Below are 19,879 nucleotides of genomic sequence, written 5' to 3' on the forward strand. Positions count from 1 at the left end.
TTTCGAACTTAGGGAGACACACAACCTCTTCTTGGCTTGGAAAGATGTCAGTCTCGGCGGGCAAATGCGCGCCGTTTCAGCCACGATGGTCAAGGCAGGCGGCGCGGCTCTCCTCTACGCTCCCACAAAGGTAATCCGGCGATGTGTGGGCTTGTAGCCGTCAAGGTGTCCGATGGAACCCATAGTGAGACTCCGCCGATGCTCTTGAAAGGAAGGTCGACAGGGCTCGGAACCCCCATAAGTACCGGACGATCACGACAAGAGAAGCATGTTAAATGATTGATCGCTTGTTGTACGATCCCCAAAACACATCGTCTAGAGAGCAACTGAACACATGTCACCACACCCTATCGTCCGACATATCCTCCTTCAGACCGTAGAAGGTGCCCCAGTATCTACTGCGACGATCCCCGCCATCAGACCAGGTGCCGTGGATCCTGATACGGGGGCCAATTCGCCCAGGGACGAAGACTTCAAGTTCCGCACCATCGAGAGTCTGCACGAGGTATGAGGTGTTGAGGTCCGCTCAATGTCGAAGACGAGCTGACTATCTCTCCTCCAGTCGACTGTCAAAATAGGGGGACTGCCTGCCAATCGGATGGAGATCGCTGCACGAGCAGTGCAGGAGGGACTCGAACATGGTAAGTACCAACTCCCCATTGACATGTCTCATGCTGATCGCCCTTCCATGACATCGCCGAACGCCCGGATCCATCTCATTCCCAGCTGGTATCCGGCTCCGATCATTTGCGGCTCGGGACTATGACGACCAAGAACCGGAGGACGGGCTGGAAACAGGTCAGGTGGTATTCGCCTTGACTCGGACTGACAAGATGGACCTGGACGTTCTCTTGGGTATTTGTGAGAAGGCGATCGTGAGTAGCATATATTCTGAGCGAGTCGGTGTCCCACTTGATGAGATTGATACTCAACAAACCATCACACAACAGGCGCCTTTCCCTGGAGCCGCCATCATCTCAAGCCAACAAGGCTACGTGATCGACTGGTCCACGTCAAACGTCCACAACCTCGTCTACGCGCCGGATTCTGGGCCGCCAACGCCGATGGTCGAAAACGATGGGTGTGATCGGAGCGTTTCTGGATCGACGACAGTGATGAGCAGGAATGACAGTGTCGATGCGGGTGTCAGACTCGTCAGTCATGTGTGATGTCGGGTGGCGATCAGGGGTCAAGGACCCGCCAACCGACGAGCGATTGCATGATTGATTTCATTTGGCACCAATCAGTCCGTTCGCTCTGACGCGATTAGATATCGGAATACAGTCGGAACTTCTACTCATTATTGTTGGGGGTGTAATTCTCGTTCAGCGACCTCATCAGACGCCAATCAAAGGGAACCATCCTGCGTCTCTTCTTGTCGTAGAACCCAAACTCTTCTCGTTCCAGCTTCCCGAGGATCCATGAGACATCTTTCTTGAACCACCTGTCGTTGCTCCGGAGAGAAGACCGACCCATCTGCAAGCGGTATCCCGTAGCAGCAAGTCGCCTGTCGCATGCCAATAGGCTGATATATTCCTTGTTCCACTCCTGTCGCGTAAGCTTCACGCACATCCCCTTTATATATTGCCTGACCAGTCGATTCAACTCGGGAGTTGTGAGGACGTCGAGCCGAGTGGGCACTTCATCATTGGTCAATATACCAGGCTGACATTTCGCCCTGCTATAAGCGAGGTTGGCCTTCGAGTCCTCACGTCGAGCTTCCCAAGTCGTCCGCCTTCGAGCCTGACTGCAAGTCCAGGAGTGCTCTGCTAAAGTCGAGTTACCTTGGTAGGTGTCGAGGTCTCCGTATTTCTCGGCAACGTTCCTTATCCCTTGAGGGATATCTTCCCATCCAATCGAATGACCCGTCTCGATTTCCTTCTCCACCAGCCTGTGCACTTCGTTTGGGTTCTGCCAATGAGTAGGCTGTCCTCCAGCCTGGGCGTTCCTAGGATGCAGCTCTGCCGAGGAATAGAACATGTCTGAAAAGCATGCCAGTTATGCGTAAGCCAATGTATTCGACGTTCTATACTTCTTGGGACGAACGACTCACTGGGTTGGGGATCTCCTCCCACCAAGCGTAGCAGGAAGTCATTACCTTGATCATGAACCCGTGCTGCCTCTTGGAGCCAAGGGCTTTCAAATGACAGGAAAGGCAGGTATGGATAGCAGTAATGTGTCCAATTGAACACAATCACCCTGACAGATCCTTGACTGTAATAGATGTCACAGAGGGGTGTCTGTCTCTTTGTCAAACCTCGGCTGAGGCTGCGTTTGACGGTATTCTGGGCGATCGTACCGCAAGCCGCGATGACCATCCCCTGCGCTTCTTCAACCTTTCGCCGGACATATTGTTCCGTGAATTGGAGACATATCTCATGGATCAGAGGTCCTAAATCTCCTAGGGTGTCGCCGGGAATGCCTCTAGCTGTTGAGGGTTTACCATAGGGGATAGCGGTGGTAACCGGGATAACGTCGACGAACCCTGCTCGTCGCATTAACGCCGGACTGTTCGTCCATCCCTTTGCCCTCAACCCGTTGATAACGATGTTGTTTGGGTCATCGAAGAACTCCTTTGGCATGTGTCCTGCCGCCAGTGGTGGGTAGTGCAGAACCTGAAGAACACCAGAACCCTTCCCGGACGGCAAGCAGAAGCATCTCGTGTCGAAGCCGAGTGGAGTCACTTCGTTGAGAAGCGAGAACAGGGCGTGGTATTCATCGGTAGGAGACAGGGACGAGCGGTATCCATCGTTAGGAGGCAGGGACGAGCGGTGGAAGATCTTTGAGAGAAAGTCGTCGAGTCCCAGAGCCTTTAGGGAACGGTATATCGGGTCGTGGAGAAGGGGTCCGGGGTACTGTTTGCTGTTCCGAGTTTCATCGACATCAACGCCCGATCCATCGTCAACGCCCGATCCATCGACGCCCGATCTGTCAAGTAGCTGAAGTAATAGGGAGGCAGCTTGTTGAACGTCACGCCGGCCGTCGAGATCGCTTTCAATGATCAACCTTGTCTGCTGCCGAGGATTCGTCTGCCTAGGTTGCAAAGGGTGATGATCACTGCAGTTGTTGTGAAGTACGTCGAGTCAGCTAATTTGGAACTGCACACTTGCGTTTCGTCTCTACTCACGTCAATCTTGTCTGCCGAGATGGTTGTGAAGGATGATGTTGACTGCAGTACGTGAATTTGGGATCTCACTACTTTAGACGCTCATGCACGACGTAGTCGATTCTAAGAGGAATAGTCGAAGAGATTTCGGAGTCGTTCTTTTTAGACTTGCTGCCCGTCACCTTGTGGGCAAGAACAAGCCCTCCGTCATGACTACACTGAATGACCTTCCAGTCTTCTGGGATAACCTTGCCGGTGGTAGGATATGACGTCGTTTCGAGCGTGTGCTGTCCGGTGGCTTTGCTGTGCTGATTACTGGTGGCCGCTCTGTATACTCGGGTAATTCCCTTGTAACGATGCGTCGACCACACTGGGCCGGGACTGTTGCCAATCAAATCCGGCAGATCGAGCCTGTGTAAGATGCTCATGGGCAAAGTTCTTTGTGTTGATTAAGCCTAATAATTCGTCCGGTCAGTAAGTCATCCTTTCTTGAATTGGTATGAATGAGCATGGAAAGGGGGGCCGAATCATCCTGATGACCCCGGGTCGCTCGATCAAAAGTCGGTCGATCGAAATTGATCGCTGATCGCTGATCGATTTCGTTAGCGCGCAAAAAGTGAAACGCGAAACTCGAATCGATTTTCTGGCGCATTCCCGGCTGTCGAGACAACTGGGTGCCTTGACAGACCGCTTTATGAGGGCGACCGAGGAGACGATCGTCGGACCTATTGGGATTCTTGTCGATGCCAGCCTTCCTGGTCGTATCTGACCCGGACGACTCGTCTGAAGCTGCCGTCCGTCATTATCCAGACTTGTCGACTACATACTATCTCATCATGTTGGGCGATCTTACGGATGTACGACAAGCAAACAAGACCTGGTACGCTACCTGATGGTACGCAAAGCAAAATGGCTAGAGGTGGTCAGGGTCCTCTACAATCATATGCACCACATTGACATGGTCAAGATCGCCATCGTAAGGCACAGTCCGAAAGTCGCCTGGTGTAATGATAGAATTTCACTAGACGGGTGAGCGAATGCATAGCACACGGCCCAGATCCCGTCAAGCCCAACACGATGGGACAAGTCTCTTTTATTCATTGATGTTGTGACAATCGTAAAGCTTGGAAGCCAATGACAAGTATAAAAGTCTAAGTACCAAGCCCGGTAGATCATCTCAAGATCGTTGCTCTCGTCTATGATGAAACGATCGCTGCCATCTATACCCACGAACCCATCACCGTCTAGACTCGGGAGGGGTTTCGCTGGAGAGCGGCACCACTGAGAGAAGCGAGAGCGTCACGCGGATCAGTATCGGGAACAGGTCGGTTTTACACCCGCACGACTTACGATTGTTGGGCCTGGATGCTTCCAAACCTGGACAACTCGTTCTGGTTCATGTTGACCTTTTGACCCTTGCCCAAACCAGTTCGGTTGAGAGCTCGGGACAAGAAGCTCGTTCGGTTCGAGTACAAAGACTCGTGTCGAGAGGCGGTCCTCCTGATGCTGGTGTCGACGTCCGGGTTGGCGATAGCCGCCTTCCTGGCCTTTCGCTTCTGCAACCAGGCGATAATGCTGTTAGATCGAAAAAATCCGGCTTAGCTCCCTTTTCTTTTCTCTTTTCTTTTCTTTTCCTTTTTCTCTTCCCTGTATTTCAGCCCAAATTTGACGAAGTCCATGGGGGCGAACCAAACAATGTTCCACACCTGCGACAAAGAACAATACCATTAGTCAACATGGCGGGCGAACCGAAACGACTTGAGCCCGGCGCTTACCCAGACGATACCAATCCAACCTCCCGAAACACCTCGGACGAGGGTGAAACCCCAGTCACCGAAAGCGGCGATGATGGACGAGATCAATTGGGCGAGACAGAAGGCCAAGAACAACGCGACCGAGGGACGCTCCATGAAGAAGAATCCGTGCGATCGGGTGACAAAGATCAAGGCTTGCGAGATGATGGCGACCTGGAGGTAGATGATCATGTGCATCTCACGAGCGTTGGGGTCCTTGTAAGCCTCGACGCCAAACTTGTCCTCGAAGAAGGTGGTGTCGTGGATAACGATGAAGAGGACGATGGTCGACAAGGTCAAGTACAGACCGTATCCGATACCGTAGGCGAAAACCTCGGCCAAGTCCCACGAGTCCGGGGTGCTCGAAGGCAAGACTCGGTCCAACGACAAGGTCATGATCGTACCGTCGTTCAAGACGGCGATGATCAAGACCATGAAGGGAGGGAAGTTGAACTGCCAGATGAAAGCCATCAAAGCAAAGCAGACGACGATTCGGATGGTGACGGCACAGGCGTAGACGGCGTAGTTCCTCATACGCTGGAAAATGATTCGGGATCCTCGGATGGCGTGAACGATGGTCGAGAGACCGGGCTCGGTCAAGACAATGTCGGCGGCACCTCGAGCAGCGTCAGTGGCACCCTCGACGGCGATACCGACGTTGGCACGGGAAAGAGCGGGGGCGTCGTTGGCACCGTCACCAGTCATGGCGCACAAGTGTCCGAGGGCCTGGATACGCTTGACAATCTCAAACTTGTGCTCGGGGAAGACACCGGCGAAACCGTCGGCGTCCATGATCATCTCGTCCAAGTTGGCGTGCTTGCCTCCGGCGACGGGTCCGTCCTTCAAGACCTTGGCGGCGTACATGTGGTCACCGAGACCGAGTCGACGACCGGTCTCCTTGGCGATAGCGAGCTGGTCACCGGTAACCATCTTGACCTTGACACCGAGAGCCATGGCGTCGTCGATGGTCTGCTTGGTGTCGGATCGGGGAGGGTCAAAGATGGACAAGAGACCGACGAGTTCGAAACCGTTACCCTGAGCGTCCGGGGTGTCACCGAGGACGTCCTCGAAAGCGACAGCGAGCGCTCGGAGACCTCGTCGGGCAAACTCTTCGACGTCGTTCTCGAGCTGGTCCTCGATCTCGGAAGTCTTGTTTCGGGAGCAGAGTTCGATGATGATACCGGTCATACCCTTGGTGGCACGCTTGAGCTTGCCGGAAGACTCCTCGAGGTAGGTGATCTCGGTCCTCTTGTCGACGGGGTTGAAGGGCTTGAAGTCCAAGAGCTTGATTCCCTTTCGGGCGAGGGTAGGGTCAGAGAGGGTTCCAATGACACATCCGTCGATGGCGTCCTGGTTCTCGGTCCGGGAAGAGTAGGCGGCGAACAGGATACACTCCTCGACCGAGTAGGAACCGTAGGTCTTGACGTTCTCCTTGTCAATGGTCAACTTGTTGGTGGTCAAGGTACCGGTCTTGTCGGAACACAAGATGGTGACACCGGCCAACTCCTCGATGGCAGTGATACGGGTGACAATGGCCTTGTGCTTGGCGAGCTGCTGAGCACCGACGGCCAAGGTGACGGACAACACGGTAGGCATGGCGATGGGGATACCACCGATAAGCAAGACCAAGATGTTGTCGAGACCGTCACGGTACGAGTATCGGAAGTCGGCGTAGAGGATGAGGATCTCCAAGAGGACAAAGAGACCGATCGAAACGAGACAGAAGGTACCGATCCTGGCAAGGACCATTTGCAAGTGACCGGTCTGATCGTTGTCGGCACCGACGAGGGTGGCGGCACGACCGAAGAAGGTGTTGGCACCGGTAGAGATGATGATACCCTCGGCCTCTCCCTGCTTGCAGGTAGATCCCGAGAAGCACTCGTCACCAAGCTTCTTTCCCTGGGGCAAAGATTCACCAGTAAGAGCGGCCTGGTCCATGCTGCGAAACAGAGGCGGCGAAGGGTCAGTCGATCGGCACGACAACAACTTGCTAAATCGAGCCAACTCACGAAACGTCAATGGCCTCGACCAATCGACAATCCGAAGGGCAGACATCTCCGTGCTTGAAAGCGACCAAATCACCGGGAACCAGCTCGGAGGACTGAGAAGAGAGGCAAGCAGGATCAAGTCAGTCAAGCCGAACCGAAATACAAGCGCACGACGCGGCCGACCCACCTCGATCTCCTTCCAAGCACCACCTCGCTTGACCCTGGCCTTGGGGGCCAAAGAGTCCATCAAGGCCTTGACGGCGTTACCAGCGTTCCTTTCCTCGACGAAACCGATAGTAGAGTTGATCAACAGCAAGAGGACGATACCGACGAAATCCTGCCAATCAGGGGGTCGGCCCTGACCGTTGGAGAGGGCGATGGCGACCAAGGCAGCACCCTCCATGACCCAGGATAGGGGGTTCCACATGAAGGACAAGAACTGGAGGAAGGCGTTTTCCTTCTTGGCCTCGAGCTGTAGTAAGATGGACGAGTCGACGTCAGCATCGCCGTTGATATGGTCTCATGATTGCATGGGGAATGTTCGGTCGGACCGGCCCGCGCGCGCGCAAATGAAACGCCACGCCAAGCTGGGATCCGATCTCGAGCGCAAGATGGGGGCAGAGCCAATCAACGAGCACGTACCTTGTTGGGACCGAAGATTCCGATACGCCTGGCGGCCTCCTCCTCGGTGAGACCCTTGTCGTCACACTGGAGCAAGACAAAGACGTCCTCCATCGAGACGTGTTCGATGTCGACCTTGTCCTTGTCGTAGAGGTCTGCGAGTCGATGAAAGCGAGAACGTCGGTCAGCAACGACGTTTGATAATTGGCGTATCGGAAGCAAATCGCGGATGGTGATTGCCTCCGCGCGCGCACGTCCCCCTCCTGCCCCTGCTGCTCCTGCCCCCGTCATCGGTCAAAACAAACCAGGCACCCCCCCCCCCTTCCACCTCCTTCGAGGAGCGAATCACATCGAAGGCTCGAAAGAAAAACACATCTCGAGGTGGAACGAGAGAAATGACGAGTGGGGATGTCGAGCAAAGGAAAGATAGTCGTAGACACTCACCCTCAGCGGTCAGACCGATAGAGTCGAGGGCGACGTTGGCAGTGGCAACATCGTGAGCCTCGTGCTCCATGTCCTTGTACTCTCGGACCTTCTTGACGGGGGCATCGCCAGCAGCCTCCCTGTATGAGCAACGAACGATGATGACGAAATCGAGATCAGTGATCGTGTACTGGGGCGGCGAGTGGGATTGCGATCGGAATGGGATGACCACCGTGCCCGGACGATGGGGGCGCTGACGACGACTTCGAACTGCTGACGATCTCGACCCGAATCGGAATCTCGACCGCCAGCCCTCGAGACGCCCGGCCCGGCCGAATCGATCTCTTTCGATCGAAAGGACGAGCCGGAGTACTCACTTGGTGGGGACCGCCTCGACGGGCGCAGCCTTTTCGTTGATAGGAGCGCTCATATTGTCGGGTCGAATTCGGTGGGGGTTGTCGAATCCGAGATGATGATAATGATGGGTGTGAAGTGTAGTGTGATTTGTTTGTAGGTGTAGTGTGTTTGTGTGTATGTAGGAGGCGGGAGAGGAAAAGGACGGGTTGTCTAGACCGTGTCTTGCCTTTTTCCTGTGATGACGCTCTAGATGCGACGACTCCCTCGAGAGTAGAGGTTGGGGATTATAATAAAAGAGAAAAAAGAATGACCACGATCGAAGGGTTGCGAGTTGGGATCGCTATATAAGAGAGAAAGGGAAGGCGAGGGGAGGGGAGAGAGGGCGCCGACTGAGGAGGAGGGTGTCGAAAGGATGGGCGGTCGGAAGGGTGTCGAAGGGGATTTTCGCTCTGTTCCCTCTTTAAAGGACTGAGCTGGGTGGTGTTTATAGCAATCAGGCCGTGTTGTTTGTGTGCGCGAGAAGGGAGAAGGGAGGAGAAGGGAGGGAGGCCAGCGGGTCCTATTTGTATCTCGGCTGCTGGATTGGTTGATTGCGATTGGTCGTGCAGGCGAGAGCGAGGGGCACAGGGTGTGTGTGGGTGTGTGATGGGGCAGAGACGCCGTTGCCGAGACCGAGGAAGCGGCGGCGAGACCTGAGACTCGGAGCGTCACCCGCCGGAGCGAGAGGGGCAAGGAGAAAAAAAAAGGAGAGAGAGAGAGAGGATCGGGTCTTGGCCGGGTACGCTCCCTATTTCCACCCTGAAATCGGCCGAGATCAAATTCGACCACGGCGAAAGCCAGTAGGCAGCCGGTGATCCGGTGATAGGCAGCCGGGGTTGCAGGTCGCGCTCGAAACGAGAATGAAAAATGATGGCGAGGTCAGAGTTTTTCGTCTGATCGCTAAGATCGCTAACAGCAAGAGGCGAAAGATTGGGTGAAACGACTTGTTGGGTTCCAGGGGCAGTGGGGTCACTCGGGAATTACATTGTAAGCGGGGCGAATAGATGTCGTACGACCGACAATGTCGCGATGTCACAGATGTACAACCTCTCTCGAAACCCCGATTCGGCCATCAAAATCATAACCTCCCCGTATCACTCCCATGTCTCGCGTTTCGTCCAGCCCACTCTCAAACACGAAACTTCAGCTTCTGAGCTTCTGAATGCACTTGTTTTGATTTTCGTACAAGCGAGTGAGACTTCTCGACCTTTAAACCCTGCCATCTTTCAACATCTACACCCCCGCCCTTTCATCGTGAGAACGGACCTGATGAAGTGTTTATTTCCACCTGCATGATCGATCTCGTCTAAGCGAAGCTCTAAACCCCATGTGACTCCTTTGCCGGGTCGATCGAAAGGGATGGCTCGCGCGCGAGATCGCCATCAAGATCACTTCCAAGCGAGAAGAAAGAAGCCCCCCCCCCTTCTCCCCCTTGCCCCCTTGATTGCCATGTGTTTGCCTCCCCGTTTCGGGTCGACCTTCATCATCACGTCACCGGCGTTTTCATCTTTGCCGCTCATAGACGACGACCTTGGGGAAATGCGGCGGAATTACGGGCTCGACGAAGGGATGGCGAGCCTCCGTACGTAGCTGGCACAAGAAAAATCGATAGCGTCTTCCGACTCTTGGACGCTGATGTCTTGTCGGCCCATCGGACCGCTGGCGGCCAGGCCAGTCCCCATCGCACAATCCTCGTCGTCCTGGTTTCGCCATTTTCGAACTCCTGGACCAACTTCGGAGCGCGCGCCAGTTCCCGTCCAAGCAAATCCCCTATCCCTCCCCACGTCGTTTTGCTCTTCCTCTCCTCCCGCGCTACACACCCCAGAAGATGAAGCGGGCGCGGATTGTCGCCGACCCCGGGAATCTTTCTGTTCCCCCCCTGCACTTGCCCCCGGTGGCCCATTCGAAAATCATCAAATCCGGCGGTAAACGCTGGGCTCCTTATCTTCTGCAACGATCAGCAAATTATCGTACGCCCCCAGCGAAACCCCCAAGCCCAAACTCAGCTATCGAGATTCGAAAATGCGTTGAGACGAGCCCATCTTGGCTCTCCATCGCCCCGTCGAAAGAAGGGGGATCCCGTGTTTCTCGAACTCGGAGGACCGTACCGTATGGAAGATCATGGTCCGAGCGTTCTGCCCCACGGGTTTTGATGGGGAAAAGCGGGGGAAAGGTCGAGGGGTCGCTGTTCTGGTAGTGTTGGTTGCGGCACTGCGGTCCGAACTTCGGTAGGAAGGGCGACCGCAATTCGATTTCATGCGCCTCTGATGCAAACCTCAGCTCTAATGCTTTCGCTTGGGCGAAAACTCCCCGAGCCGTCAGAGATGCCCTACCTCTTGTTCTACTATCGCCGACATCACTGATCAGCTTTCAGCTTGCGATATCCAACCCTCGTCCGACCGTAGCCCAAACCGGAAAGTCAAGGCGAGCAATATCGATCGTGTTTCACCGCATTACCACCTCGCCCCGGTCCGGTTGTTCAAAACGAACCGAAGCGGCCACCCGAAACTTCAGAACGATCATTTGGACCCCGCTCCGGCATCTTGTGATTACCAGTTGCCAGCTTGCCATCTTTCCAGCTCGTCAATCTCGGCGAACCTTCAACGTATGTCAGCGGCGTAATCAAGAAAGATGATAATCATCGTCGAAGCGAGATAACCGGAGGTGACCGACGGGTGGTTGATCCTTGACCACGTTTTTCGCTCTACCAAACGGGTCGGCATCGCCAAAAGGCCAAAAGTCTATTCTTGGGTCGAGGACGTCTTGTATTGTTGACAGTGTCGACTCGCACTTCTTGCCCGACAACTTCCTCGATCGTAACGAAACTTGGTTCAAGCGATACGGCTTGATCAGTTCAGCAGGGGGGTAACGGGCGCCCTCAAAGGCTCGCCCGGGAACCATTCGATATCCGGGACGGGCTCGGGTTTCGGGTCAATGCGTTTCAGGTGGCAAATCAGGAAGTGCTGGCCCACGGATGGTGTCTTCCTGTCTCCCTGACTCTGAAGAACACAACCCAATATTTCGGCAAGTCTATCGCCATTACGATGATGACACAATCTCAATCCGCATGTTCGCATCTATAGACGTCAAGGTCGTTATGGGATGTCCGGCTATACAATCTCGCTAAAGGAATAAAGTCCGTCTCGCCAGTCTCTCAATCCAGCTCAACTCTGCCCTGTCCCCGACGCAGGGGATCCCGCTCAAACACATATATACCTCCCCGTCTGAGTCCATCGTCTTGCAGGATGTCGAGCCCGTTCCAATGTGTTCGCCAAGCTTCGCCCCATCCGGCTTGTTCCAATTGGGGACGGAAAGTCGAATTGTTGTCTCTGACAGGCCATTCGAGGACTTCGCCAAAGAAAACCAGATGCGTGATGTCCCCCTCGACTGCGTGCAGATAGGTCACTGGGTCCTTCCAGAACGTACACATCTGACAATCGAAGGCATCTCTGCGAAAGAACGCATTATCAACGGCCTGATGTGGTAACCAAATGAACAGACCGACTCACGCGATCGGTGGATTACAGGTCAAAAAGTGCCATCTTTCCGCTTGAGCTGGGTCCTTGCTGTGTATATGAGACATCCACGGGGTCGAATGACAAGGCATCAGGAAAAGAGCCTTGGTGCCAGGATCGCGTTGAACCTGCATGGCAAACCATTCGGCGACGGCCACCTGGCCCCTGCCATGAACGAATGCCAGGTACAGCCAGGGTACGATCGGGGTCAGGGACAAGAAGAGCAGCGAGCCTTTGTTGATCCGAAGGCCCGAGTAGAGCGTTTTGAGCCTCGAGCCTAGTAGACCCCCTGCGACTGATGGACGGTAGGCAGCTACGAGGGCGTGTGCACCGAATAACAGCAAGACCGGCAGGAGGGGGTGTAGGAACCGCCATTCTTTGTGCTGGATCGACGAGTATACCAAAAAAGTCACTGCTATTGCGATAGCCAGGGTCCTGAGGTTGCGATCCTGAGGCTGAAGTGCAGCGGCGGTTTGTCGTCCATCCGAGAGCGTTCTCGAGAGCCGCAATCCGAGTAGCGCCTTGAAAAAGGTCGGAAGGACAAAAGGCAGCGCCACCGTGAGCATGATGGGCAATGTTTGCGAGAGGTGATAGTGCCAGGGCGACACTCCAAACAGGCTCGACAGGTCGAAGAGCACGTTGTAGACGAGAAAAGATCGGCCGGGAATATCCTTGGTTCCGACCAGGGCATAGTCGAGGGCAGCGGAGGCGCTCATGGCGGCGGCACTGAAGCAAGGCGGGTTGACGTGAATAATGCTCTTCGATCGGTGCAAGGCGTATCTGTAAGCTCACCCAATGAACACCGCCAGAGCAATAACTTTGACACCAGCAAGCGCGTCACGCCGTCCAATGCGTACAACCAATTCAGTTCCCATGACGGCCCAGAATGTCAAGTTCGTTGGTCTCAAAACGAAGGCAGTGGCCGACAGCATCAAAGACAGCGCCAGCCTCCCAAAGTCGATCCGGCGGGAATGCGACGTGTTGCCAGCGATGCTTTCAACCGAGGATCGAAAAGGCCAATAGCAGAGGGCCACGATTGTTAGGCATGTCTCGGCAGACGTAGTCAGAGGCCTCGCCAAGGCGTGCGCGTGGAACAGGTTGGTCAGTGAAAGAAAGAGCTGTAATTGAAATCGAATCCGAAGTGGATGTCAGTATTCAAGCGTCGAGACAAGGGACGTCGAGCGTACAGCGGCTTCGGCACGTCCAGGCAAGAGCCGTCCAGCGAGCTTGAACGTATAGAGATCCGTAAGCGCAGCCAGCAAGACGCAAAGTAGACGAGGCGCTAGTATCTAAGACCACGACGAAAGATTGAAACGAAAGCAGGACGTTTCAGACTACCGATTCTAGCGCGCGGGATCGAAGCGGAGTCTCACGAGCAACCTGGTCTCATCCAGCCCTGTCACCTGGAGTCCCTTGTAGATGGCCGCGAACAAGCCCGGCCACAACCAGCTTCTCAACCTTCCCCCTGCCTGCGTGTCGACATATCCGACCAACCGGGACCGCCATCCACCCTGCTCGATGATCGCCTGAACGACCTCTTCCGGTATAGCGGGCAAGTCTTTCCACTCCCAGGCTAAGAACCCGGTCCCAAACACGAGCCAGTGAGCGGGTTCCAACGACTGGTAGAATTCGTCTGGCTGGAAAAACGTCTGCGAGAGGAGGGATATCGAACGGAACCCCAGCGCGAGGAGAAAGGCTTGTCGGTCGGTGACGACGGGACTGGGCGAATCCGGGTCGGCGGGGTTACGTCCTTGACGCCGGATGGCCAGTGACTTGCCACCCGTCCCAATCGGAGTGACGACCCCGCCCAGACTGTCCTTCACGATCTTGCCAACGCCCCCGTTGATCTCGTCACGGGGCGGACCGTACTGGTTGTATTGATCCATAGCTTGATCGATAGCCTCTACAAGCGGTTCATCGTGAACGTCGACGTTTTCGACCATCTCCCCCCGAGCGGCTGAGGCCGAGCCGTTACTGCCGGCCTTTTTCTTTTCACCTCCATTCGAGCGACGGTCCACTCGGCCGGACTCGGGCTTGTTTTGAAGCGTGGCGAGCATCTTGCGAGCGATCTTGGAAAACCAGAGCCTATGCACCATGGTCGCGATGGCGTCAGCATGTGCATCATAGTGGGAATCCCGGAATCATGTTGGTCGAACTGACCAGTTCAGGCTGTTCAGAGCGATGTTCCCCGCTCCGTACTGTCAGACGCGACAACAGAGATTAGTCCACCAAACTGCGCTGCGCGACGACATCGCTTGACCGCGACTCACGGTACAGAACAACCAAAGCGGGATCCTCTCCCGCTCCGCGTAGATGCTCTTGAAGAACGTGAGCGACTGCCAGCCAACCCGATGTCAGCGAACGAGACGAAAAGCGAATCCTGGGGGTTGACAGGCCCGAATAACCACACTCGAAGGAGACGAGATCGAAAGAGTAGAGCCGCAAGAGGACACTCACGCTCTTGGTTCCAAAGACGATCCTCGCGATGAAAAACGCAAAGACGAACAAGAGGTCGTTGACGAGGTTGAGGGTCGGGTACTTTTTGTCCCATCCGAGTTTTTCCTATGAGTCGAGCCGATTTTGTTTTGAGTTCGTTGATTCGCAAGAGCAAAAGTGAGAACAGGGGCTCACAAAGTACCACCTCAAGTTGAGCATCGGCGTCGATAATTCCCAGAGCAAGAACGTCGGTCCATAGTATTGCAAGAAAGGTCTCTATCCACATATCATCAAGTCGAGTTTCAGCCAAGAGGAAACGTAGCGTTCGCGCCCCAAGTTCACGTGAACGCAATCCTCGAAAGAGTGAGAAAGTGACAGGGGACCCACAAAGCTAAAAGCAAAGATCGCTAGACAGGCCAACCCGTGTACGACGAACCCGGCGGATTGGTAGAGGACGGCATCGTAGACGTCCCAGATGAAGCTGTCAGGACGAGGTAGCGCTTGGATGTCAGATCTTTTGTATGACGAATGGCCAGGGAAGCGGGTCTGAACGGGACTCGACTTACTAGCTGTGGTGTCGGTAGGGTTATCGGATGAAATAAGAGGTGATGAGAAACGCAGAGTTTCGGAAGTTAGTCACCATCCCGCATCATCATTCCCTTTCACGCGTATTCCTCGACCTGGAAAGACTCACCCATAACTGAAAGCGATCACTTTCCCCAGAGTAGGATCGTACCCAAAGACCTTGTCGTTCCTGAGCGTAGGGTAGTTGTAGGTCCAGATGCAAAGCGGGATGCAGAGGACCGCGTGAACGAGAGCTGCGAGGAGCGTTCAGCATGGTTATTATCAGCTCGTCCTACAAACGTTCCTTTGATAGCATCGCTCGAACGTGTAGAGAGAATCTCAGATACTCACCTACAGCCCGACTCCTCCAGACCCTCTCCGTCTTTTTACTGAACCCAGCGAACTGTTTGGGGAAGACAGCCCTTCCGAACGGGGCCGAGAGGACGTCGATCGCAAAAAAGAAGACGGTCGAGAGGGCGATGATATGTAGGTGTTCCGAGACGTGGGTGAATGCGCTCTGGGTCGGGGCGAGCGTGTGAGGCGGAGAGGAGGAGACGGACATGATGAATGTCCTGTGCTGACCTGTCCTTGAGCTGGGGGAGGATGGCTCTGAGGATGGTAAGGAGATCGAGAAGGGTGAAATGGTCGAGCAAGTAGTAGCTAAGTAGGATATATACAAGTTGCATGTCCTCTTACGCGCGGGCACGGCGACGGCAGCAGCAGCCACACCACACGGCCTCGACCCTTCCTCACCTTACCTTACCTTTGTCGTAATACTATTGACCGTTTCAACTTCTCGAATCTCGCTTGCTTCTGTCCCTCTCCCAACTGCCAATCACACTTCCTTTCAGAAAGAGAGTAGATCTCCTGATTGCGTCTGCCATCCGTTTCACGTCGATCTAGTCACGTCACGGGAGTCGCCAACTTCACGGCTCGCGTCGGACAAAAAAGAGCAAGGCTAGCCAGGAGAGGGAAGTTGCTTCAACCATCCATCCAACAAGTAGCACGGTAGTACATCCCATTCAGAGGATCGTCACTCGACTACAACGGGGGGGATCATCGAACCCCTGTACAAACAAAAAAACGCTGGACCGACGCCGTTGGTGATCTTGTGTTGTGTTAGCCCGCCCGACCGACGAGAGACGATGTGCACAGGGTCCGACTGAGGCAACCATCCCCATCCCCTTCCCCTTCCATCGTTCTCCTCTCCCCCTTTACGGAGATCGTCATCGTCCCTTCTCGTCTTTCCATGAACGGGCGTCAACGAACATCGGAAGGTCCAGAAGGGCAAGGAAGCAGCGAATTCGGAAGTCAAGGTCGTCTTCCACAGACGCCTTATCGACCACCATCACAGCAGCAACACGTATTACCACCTCATTACGCTCATCCTCATCAACAGCAGCAACAACCACAACGACCGCTCTTTAACGGTCCGCCCAACAACGGACCTCTGCCACCCGCAAACCGCCCGACACCTGGATTATCGACTTACGCTGCGGCCTCCCCGTTGACCACCTCGACGCCCTATCAATATCGACCTCACCCCAGCGCCCATACTCAACCGCAACCGCAACCCCATCCCTATCCTCCACCTCAACCTCATCTTCATCCTCAGAATCAGCCCCAGCCCCATCCTCAGACCCCAAGCGCACATCTACATCAAGGTCCCCCGAGGTATCCTTCCCAAGAGACGGTCCCCACGGTGAAGAAGGTCTCCGAGCTGGATCGACACGCCTCGAGAGAATCCGTCAGTCTTCAAGCTTTGAACCAGGAGAACAAGAGGGTCAAGGAGGAAGCGATGTTCAAGCAAGGTGCGTTCGCGTCATGACCTTTGTTGGTCGGTTTTTCCTTTCCAAAGCTCTCGTCTTCCTTTTCGATCTCAACCCTCATGCTTATGACGTTTGGCTTACACTGGCTTCACGTCTTTTCGTACTGCACGGCACTCTCTGCAGGCTACAACCTCCGTCCTTCGACCAACAACCGTCTCTTCCTCTCCCTCCGCAGTGGGATCCCTACTGAAGTCGACTATGCCCTGGAAGAGCTCGTCCATCTGACCCATGCGGGCCGGATCAACCTCTCTGATTTCCCTGGGAGCGTCGAGGCGTTGTTGGACCTGGTTGAGGGGTGGGTGGAGGATGTCGAGAGGGAGAGTGCTGCGAGTGCGGTCGGTTTCCAGACGTCAGGGGATACAGAAGCAACAGTATCGGCCTTTGGCTCAAGATCGTCGACTACGGTCCTCGGACTGGGCATAGACCAACCTACGGTTGACCGTGAACGTCGAGCGACCGACGCCCTCTTAGTCCTTAGGAACGCCGTCTTTGCAGGAGAAGACGTCGAGAACGCCACGGCGAAGCAGAACAAGCAGGTCGTCATCTGGGTCAAGACGAGACCGACATTGGAACAGGTGTCGTCGGTTACGTCTTCAAGGCCGGCAGGTGCGATGGGCGTGGGAGGAGAGGAGAGGGAGATGATCTTGCCACCGAGAGTGATCACGTTGATCGCAAGGATTTATGGAGGATTGGACGAGGTCGAGTCGGTCCTGATCGCCAGGGAAGCCGAAGCGGCAGTGGCAGCAGCAGAGTCATCAACGGCCAAGGCAAAGACGATCCCGGGCGTACCGATTCATGGGTTATTAAGAGCGACGATGAAGCGACCGGAACCGATGCTCTACATGCTAGACCTGTTGATCGCGCTTTTCCCATCTCTCGTGTCACTGTTGGAAGAAGCCGAAGCGCCCGTGCCAGACGAACAGGACGACCTCGCTGCAGCCACCGTGACCACGGCCATGCTCACCGCTCGGATCTTGCGACCGTTGTTGTTCGAGACACTCCCCGAACTGTTCCTTACCACCGGGGACGTCGGTTTCATCGTCCCCCTCGACCAACTGTTCACTCTGGTTCCGGCGCACTACCTCCCCTCGGCCAGGCTCATCCCCAAGTTGATCTCGTTCCTGCTCCTCACCCCGGCCGTAGGATCGGGCAGGATCAACCGGTCGACCGGCAAGGTTATCAGTCAAACTTCCCCTTACCCGCCAGAGTTGTTGACCAACTCGCTCAACCTGTTGTATCACATCACGCAAGAGGTGACGACGAGCATGTCGGTGCTCAAGGATCCCGAGATCGTCAACTACCTCCGCATCCTCACCCGGTTGGTCAAATGGGACGCTAGAGAACTCTCCCTCGCTCTGAAGCACGCGGGGCAGGTCGGAACGTATATAGAGTCGCCTGAACCAGGAGCGCTAAAACTACAAGCCGTGGACAAGAAGGATGCGTATGGCAAGCATTACACGTCGCAGCAGACGATCGGGGTGGCTTTGAAACAGGATGATGGCAAGGACGATACGGGCGAGAGTGTGGGGCTCGGACCGGTGGTCAAGATGAGCGATGAGAGGAGAAGGAGGATCAGATCGATGAAGGAGCCGGAGCGGGCGCATGCATGGTGTGTACTGTTCAGGGTTGTCTTTAATGGGGATCAAAGGCTGACGATGGGCCATGCCTGATTTGTCAGGATGGCGGACACGTTTGTCTCGCAACCCGACTCTTCCGTCACGCAGGTGGTCTTTTGGAGGGCATACAATGCTTTCGTTCAGCAGTCACCAGATGAACAGCCCATCCCTCCAGGCGGGACGGCAGGCGACGTGATCAAGAGCGCGACCACGGTGTTCCCCGCTGCCAATGCCATGGTCATCAACAAGGATGACGATGGTCAGCCTTTACCCACAAATGTTTTCGTTATTGCCGGAATGAGGTTCAAGAGGAGTACAGGCAAGTATGCTTTCGAGCTGGGAAGACGAATATCAAGAATGCCATGCTGACCATTTGCCACCGCTGGACAGGCCGTGTACACACGTTTGCGTGTCGATGGGAAGGATGCGCCAATGCACAAAATTACCGTAGCCCGGAAGAGCTATACGCACACCTGAAATCGGAGCACGGCACAGAAATTGCCTCACCTTGCCGTTGGCAAGCTTGTCGAAGCAAGAGCTCCAGCCCAGCACATCTCGGCACGCACGTTCCACCTCCTATCAGACCTGAGAGAGAACCCAAAATCAAGCGGGTGCTGATACATCCCGAAAGTTCGGCCGAGAGTGTGAAATCGGCCTTCGTGACGTATCGTCCGCCTCCAATATTACCTAGGGAATATAGCCTGCACTACACCGGAATCATGTCGCCTGTTGATGTCAAGGGCCAACCCGCCTCTGACGCTTTCTTCGCGAGTTTGGTCCTCCGCAACCTGGGGAAAGCGCTCCGGACCGACACGGAGAGAGTAGAAAACGAACAAGACGCCGAGGACGCTGAAGGCGGTCGAAGAGCCAGAAAGAGGAGAAAGATGGAAAGGGAAGGCGCGTTCGGATTGCCAGCACCACCTGGCCTGTTGGATGCAGATCTTGCCATTGCGGATCCTGCCAACGGTTCGGGCAATGCCCGGCTTAGCCCGATCGAAAGGACAAGGGCCCGAGACGCATTTGGGGGAGTGGTCGAAAAGACGGTTTTGGAGATTTTGGGTATGGAGGGCGCCATCGCAGCCAAGCTGCTCGATTGCGTGGGGTTCTAGATAGAACCATCTCCCAGAAATGTAAATGATTTGACTTCGATAGCAATCGCATGCCACCCTTTGAGGTCAGATTGCTGGGTTGATATTGGAAACGACAGCTCTATGGGCAACTCACGACACGAGGCTATCGAAGTGCATCAAAGTACCTCAGTAGCGGCATTATTGTCCTGATCCTCATGCATGGTATGATTCAGACTTTTGAGATCGTAAAATACGCTGCCAGATATATCCTACTACCCGTCACTTGCCCGGAAGCACGTGTCGGTAGGATCGTTCGGTCATCCCAACAACATCTTGATCAAGGGACCACCAGGCCATCAGTACCGTGAAGAATCGCGTGGAGACTGTTCGACTCTGCCAAATGAACGACTTCGGGATTGCCGGTCGGATACACCAGGACTGAAATCATCGTACAGCTGTCTTGGCGTAGATGTGCAATCGCTGATGATACGCAAGGGCCCGTCGCAAATTGAAGGGACGGCC

The 19,879-nt window shown here is 54.9% G+C and overlaps 5 protein-coding genes across 5 annotated transcripts; 2 read left to right on the forward strand and 3 right to left on the reverse strand.

The window, feature by feature from the left end:
- Positions 1 to 334: 334 nt before the first annotated feature.
- On the forward strand, positions 335 to 1,371 carry HD553DRAFT_360245 (uncharacterized protein; the record flags this gene model as incomplete). The annotated part of the gene is made up of 4 exons (XM_046183953.1): positions 335 to 505; positions 563 to 641; positions 727 to 875; positions 951 to 1,371. The coding sequence occupies 4 exons, from the start codon at positions 335 to 337 to the stop codon at positions 1,167 to 1,169; spliced, it is 618 nt and encodes a 205-aa protein (XP_046039578.1). The 3' UTR covers positions 1,170 to 1,371.
- Positions 1,338 to 3,534, reverse strand: HD553DRAFT_321653 (uncharacterized protein; the record flags this gene model as incomplete). Its single annotated transcript, XM_046181242.1, has 4 exons — positions 1,338 to 1,476; positions 1,571 to 1,982; positions 2,054 to 3,057; positions 3,197 to 3,534. 4 exons carry the CDS (start codon positions 3,532 to 3,534, stop codon positions 1,338 to 1,340), a joined length of 1,893 nt encoding a protein of 630 aa, XP_046039579.1.
- Positions 3,535 to 4,244: 710 nt separating this feature from the next.
- On the reverse strand, positions 4,245 to 8,447 carry HD553DRAFT_95237 (plasma membrane H(+)-ATPase 1). The gene is made up of 9 exons (XM_046184626.1): positions 8,309 to 8,447; positions 7,953 to 8,071; positions 7,530 to 7,663; positions 7,075 to 7,359; positions 6,909 to 7,000; positions 4,882 to 6,838; positions 4,760 to 4,812; positions 4,457 to 4,687; positions 4,245 to 4,387 (listed from the first exon to the last, which is right to left on the reverse strand). The coding sequence occupies exons 1-9, from the start codon at positions 8,359 to 8,361 to the stop codon at positions 4,351 to 4,353; spliced, it is 2,961 nt and encodes a 986-aa protein (XP_046039580.1). The 5' UTR covers positions 8,362 to 8,447; the 3' UTR covers positions 4,245 to 4,350.
- Positions 8,448 to 11,481: 3,034 nt separating this feature from the next.
- On the reverse strand, positions 11,482 to 13,728 carry HD553DRAFT_267006 (Alg9-like mannosyltransferase family-domain-containing protein; the record flags this gene model as incomplete). Its single annotated transcript, XM_046177510.1, has 5 exons — positions 11,482 to 11,776; positions 11,837 to 12,568; positions 12,644 to 12,960; positions 13,030 to 13,131; positions 13,216 to 13,728. 5 exons carry the CDS (start codon positions 13,726 to 13,728, stop codon positions 11,482 to 11,484), a joined length of 1,959 nt encoding a protein of 652 aa, XP_046039581.1.
- Positions 13,729 to 16,736: 3,008 nt separating this feature from the next.
- HD553DRAFT_266975 (uncharacterized protein) lies at positions 16,737 to 19,396 on the forward strand (the record flags this gene model as incomplete). Its single annotated transcript, XM_046177508.1, has 6 exons — positions 16,737 to 17,219; positions 17,445 to 17,579; positions 17,667 to 17,810; positions 17,880 to 18,280; positions 18,350 to 18,600; positions 18,678 to 19,396. The coding sequence occupies 6 exons, from the start codon at positions 16,737 to 16,739 to the stop codon at positions 19,394 to 19,396; spliced, it is 2,133 nt and encodes a 710-aa protein (XP_046039582.1).
- Between the last annotated feature and the right edge of the window lie 483 nt (positions 19,397 to 19,879).

This window comes from Filobasidium floriforme, assembly GCF_021052385.1.
Source record: "Filobasidium floriforme strain CBS 6241 chromosome Unknown HD553scaffold_2, whole genome shotgun sequence".
Classification (NCBI taxonomy): Eukaryota; Fungi; Basidiomycota; class Tremellomycetes; order Filobasidiales; family Filobasidiaceae; genus Filobasidium; species Filobasidium floriforme.

What these genes read in the sequence shown, in the direction of transcription:
- HD553DRAFT_95237 (XM_046184626.1), bottom strand. Translation starts at nt 8,361, where the DNA reads ATGAGCGCTCCTATCAACGAAAAGGCTGCGCCCGTCGAGGCGGTCCCC. An exon ending in GTCGAGGCCATTGACGTTTC is followed by an intron (nt 6,839 to 6,908) that starts GTGAGTTGGCTC and finishes TCTGTTTCGCAG; the next exon opens with CATGGACCAGGCCGCTCTTA. An exon ending in GTTGGATTGGTATCGTCTGG is followed by an intron (nt 4,813 to 4,881) that starts GTAAGCGCCGGG and finishes TCTTTGTCGCAG; the next exon opens with GTGTGGAACATTGTTTGGTT.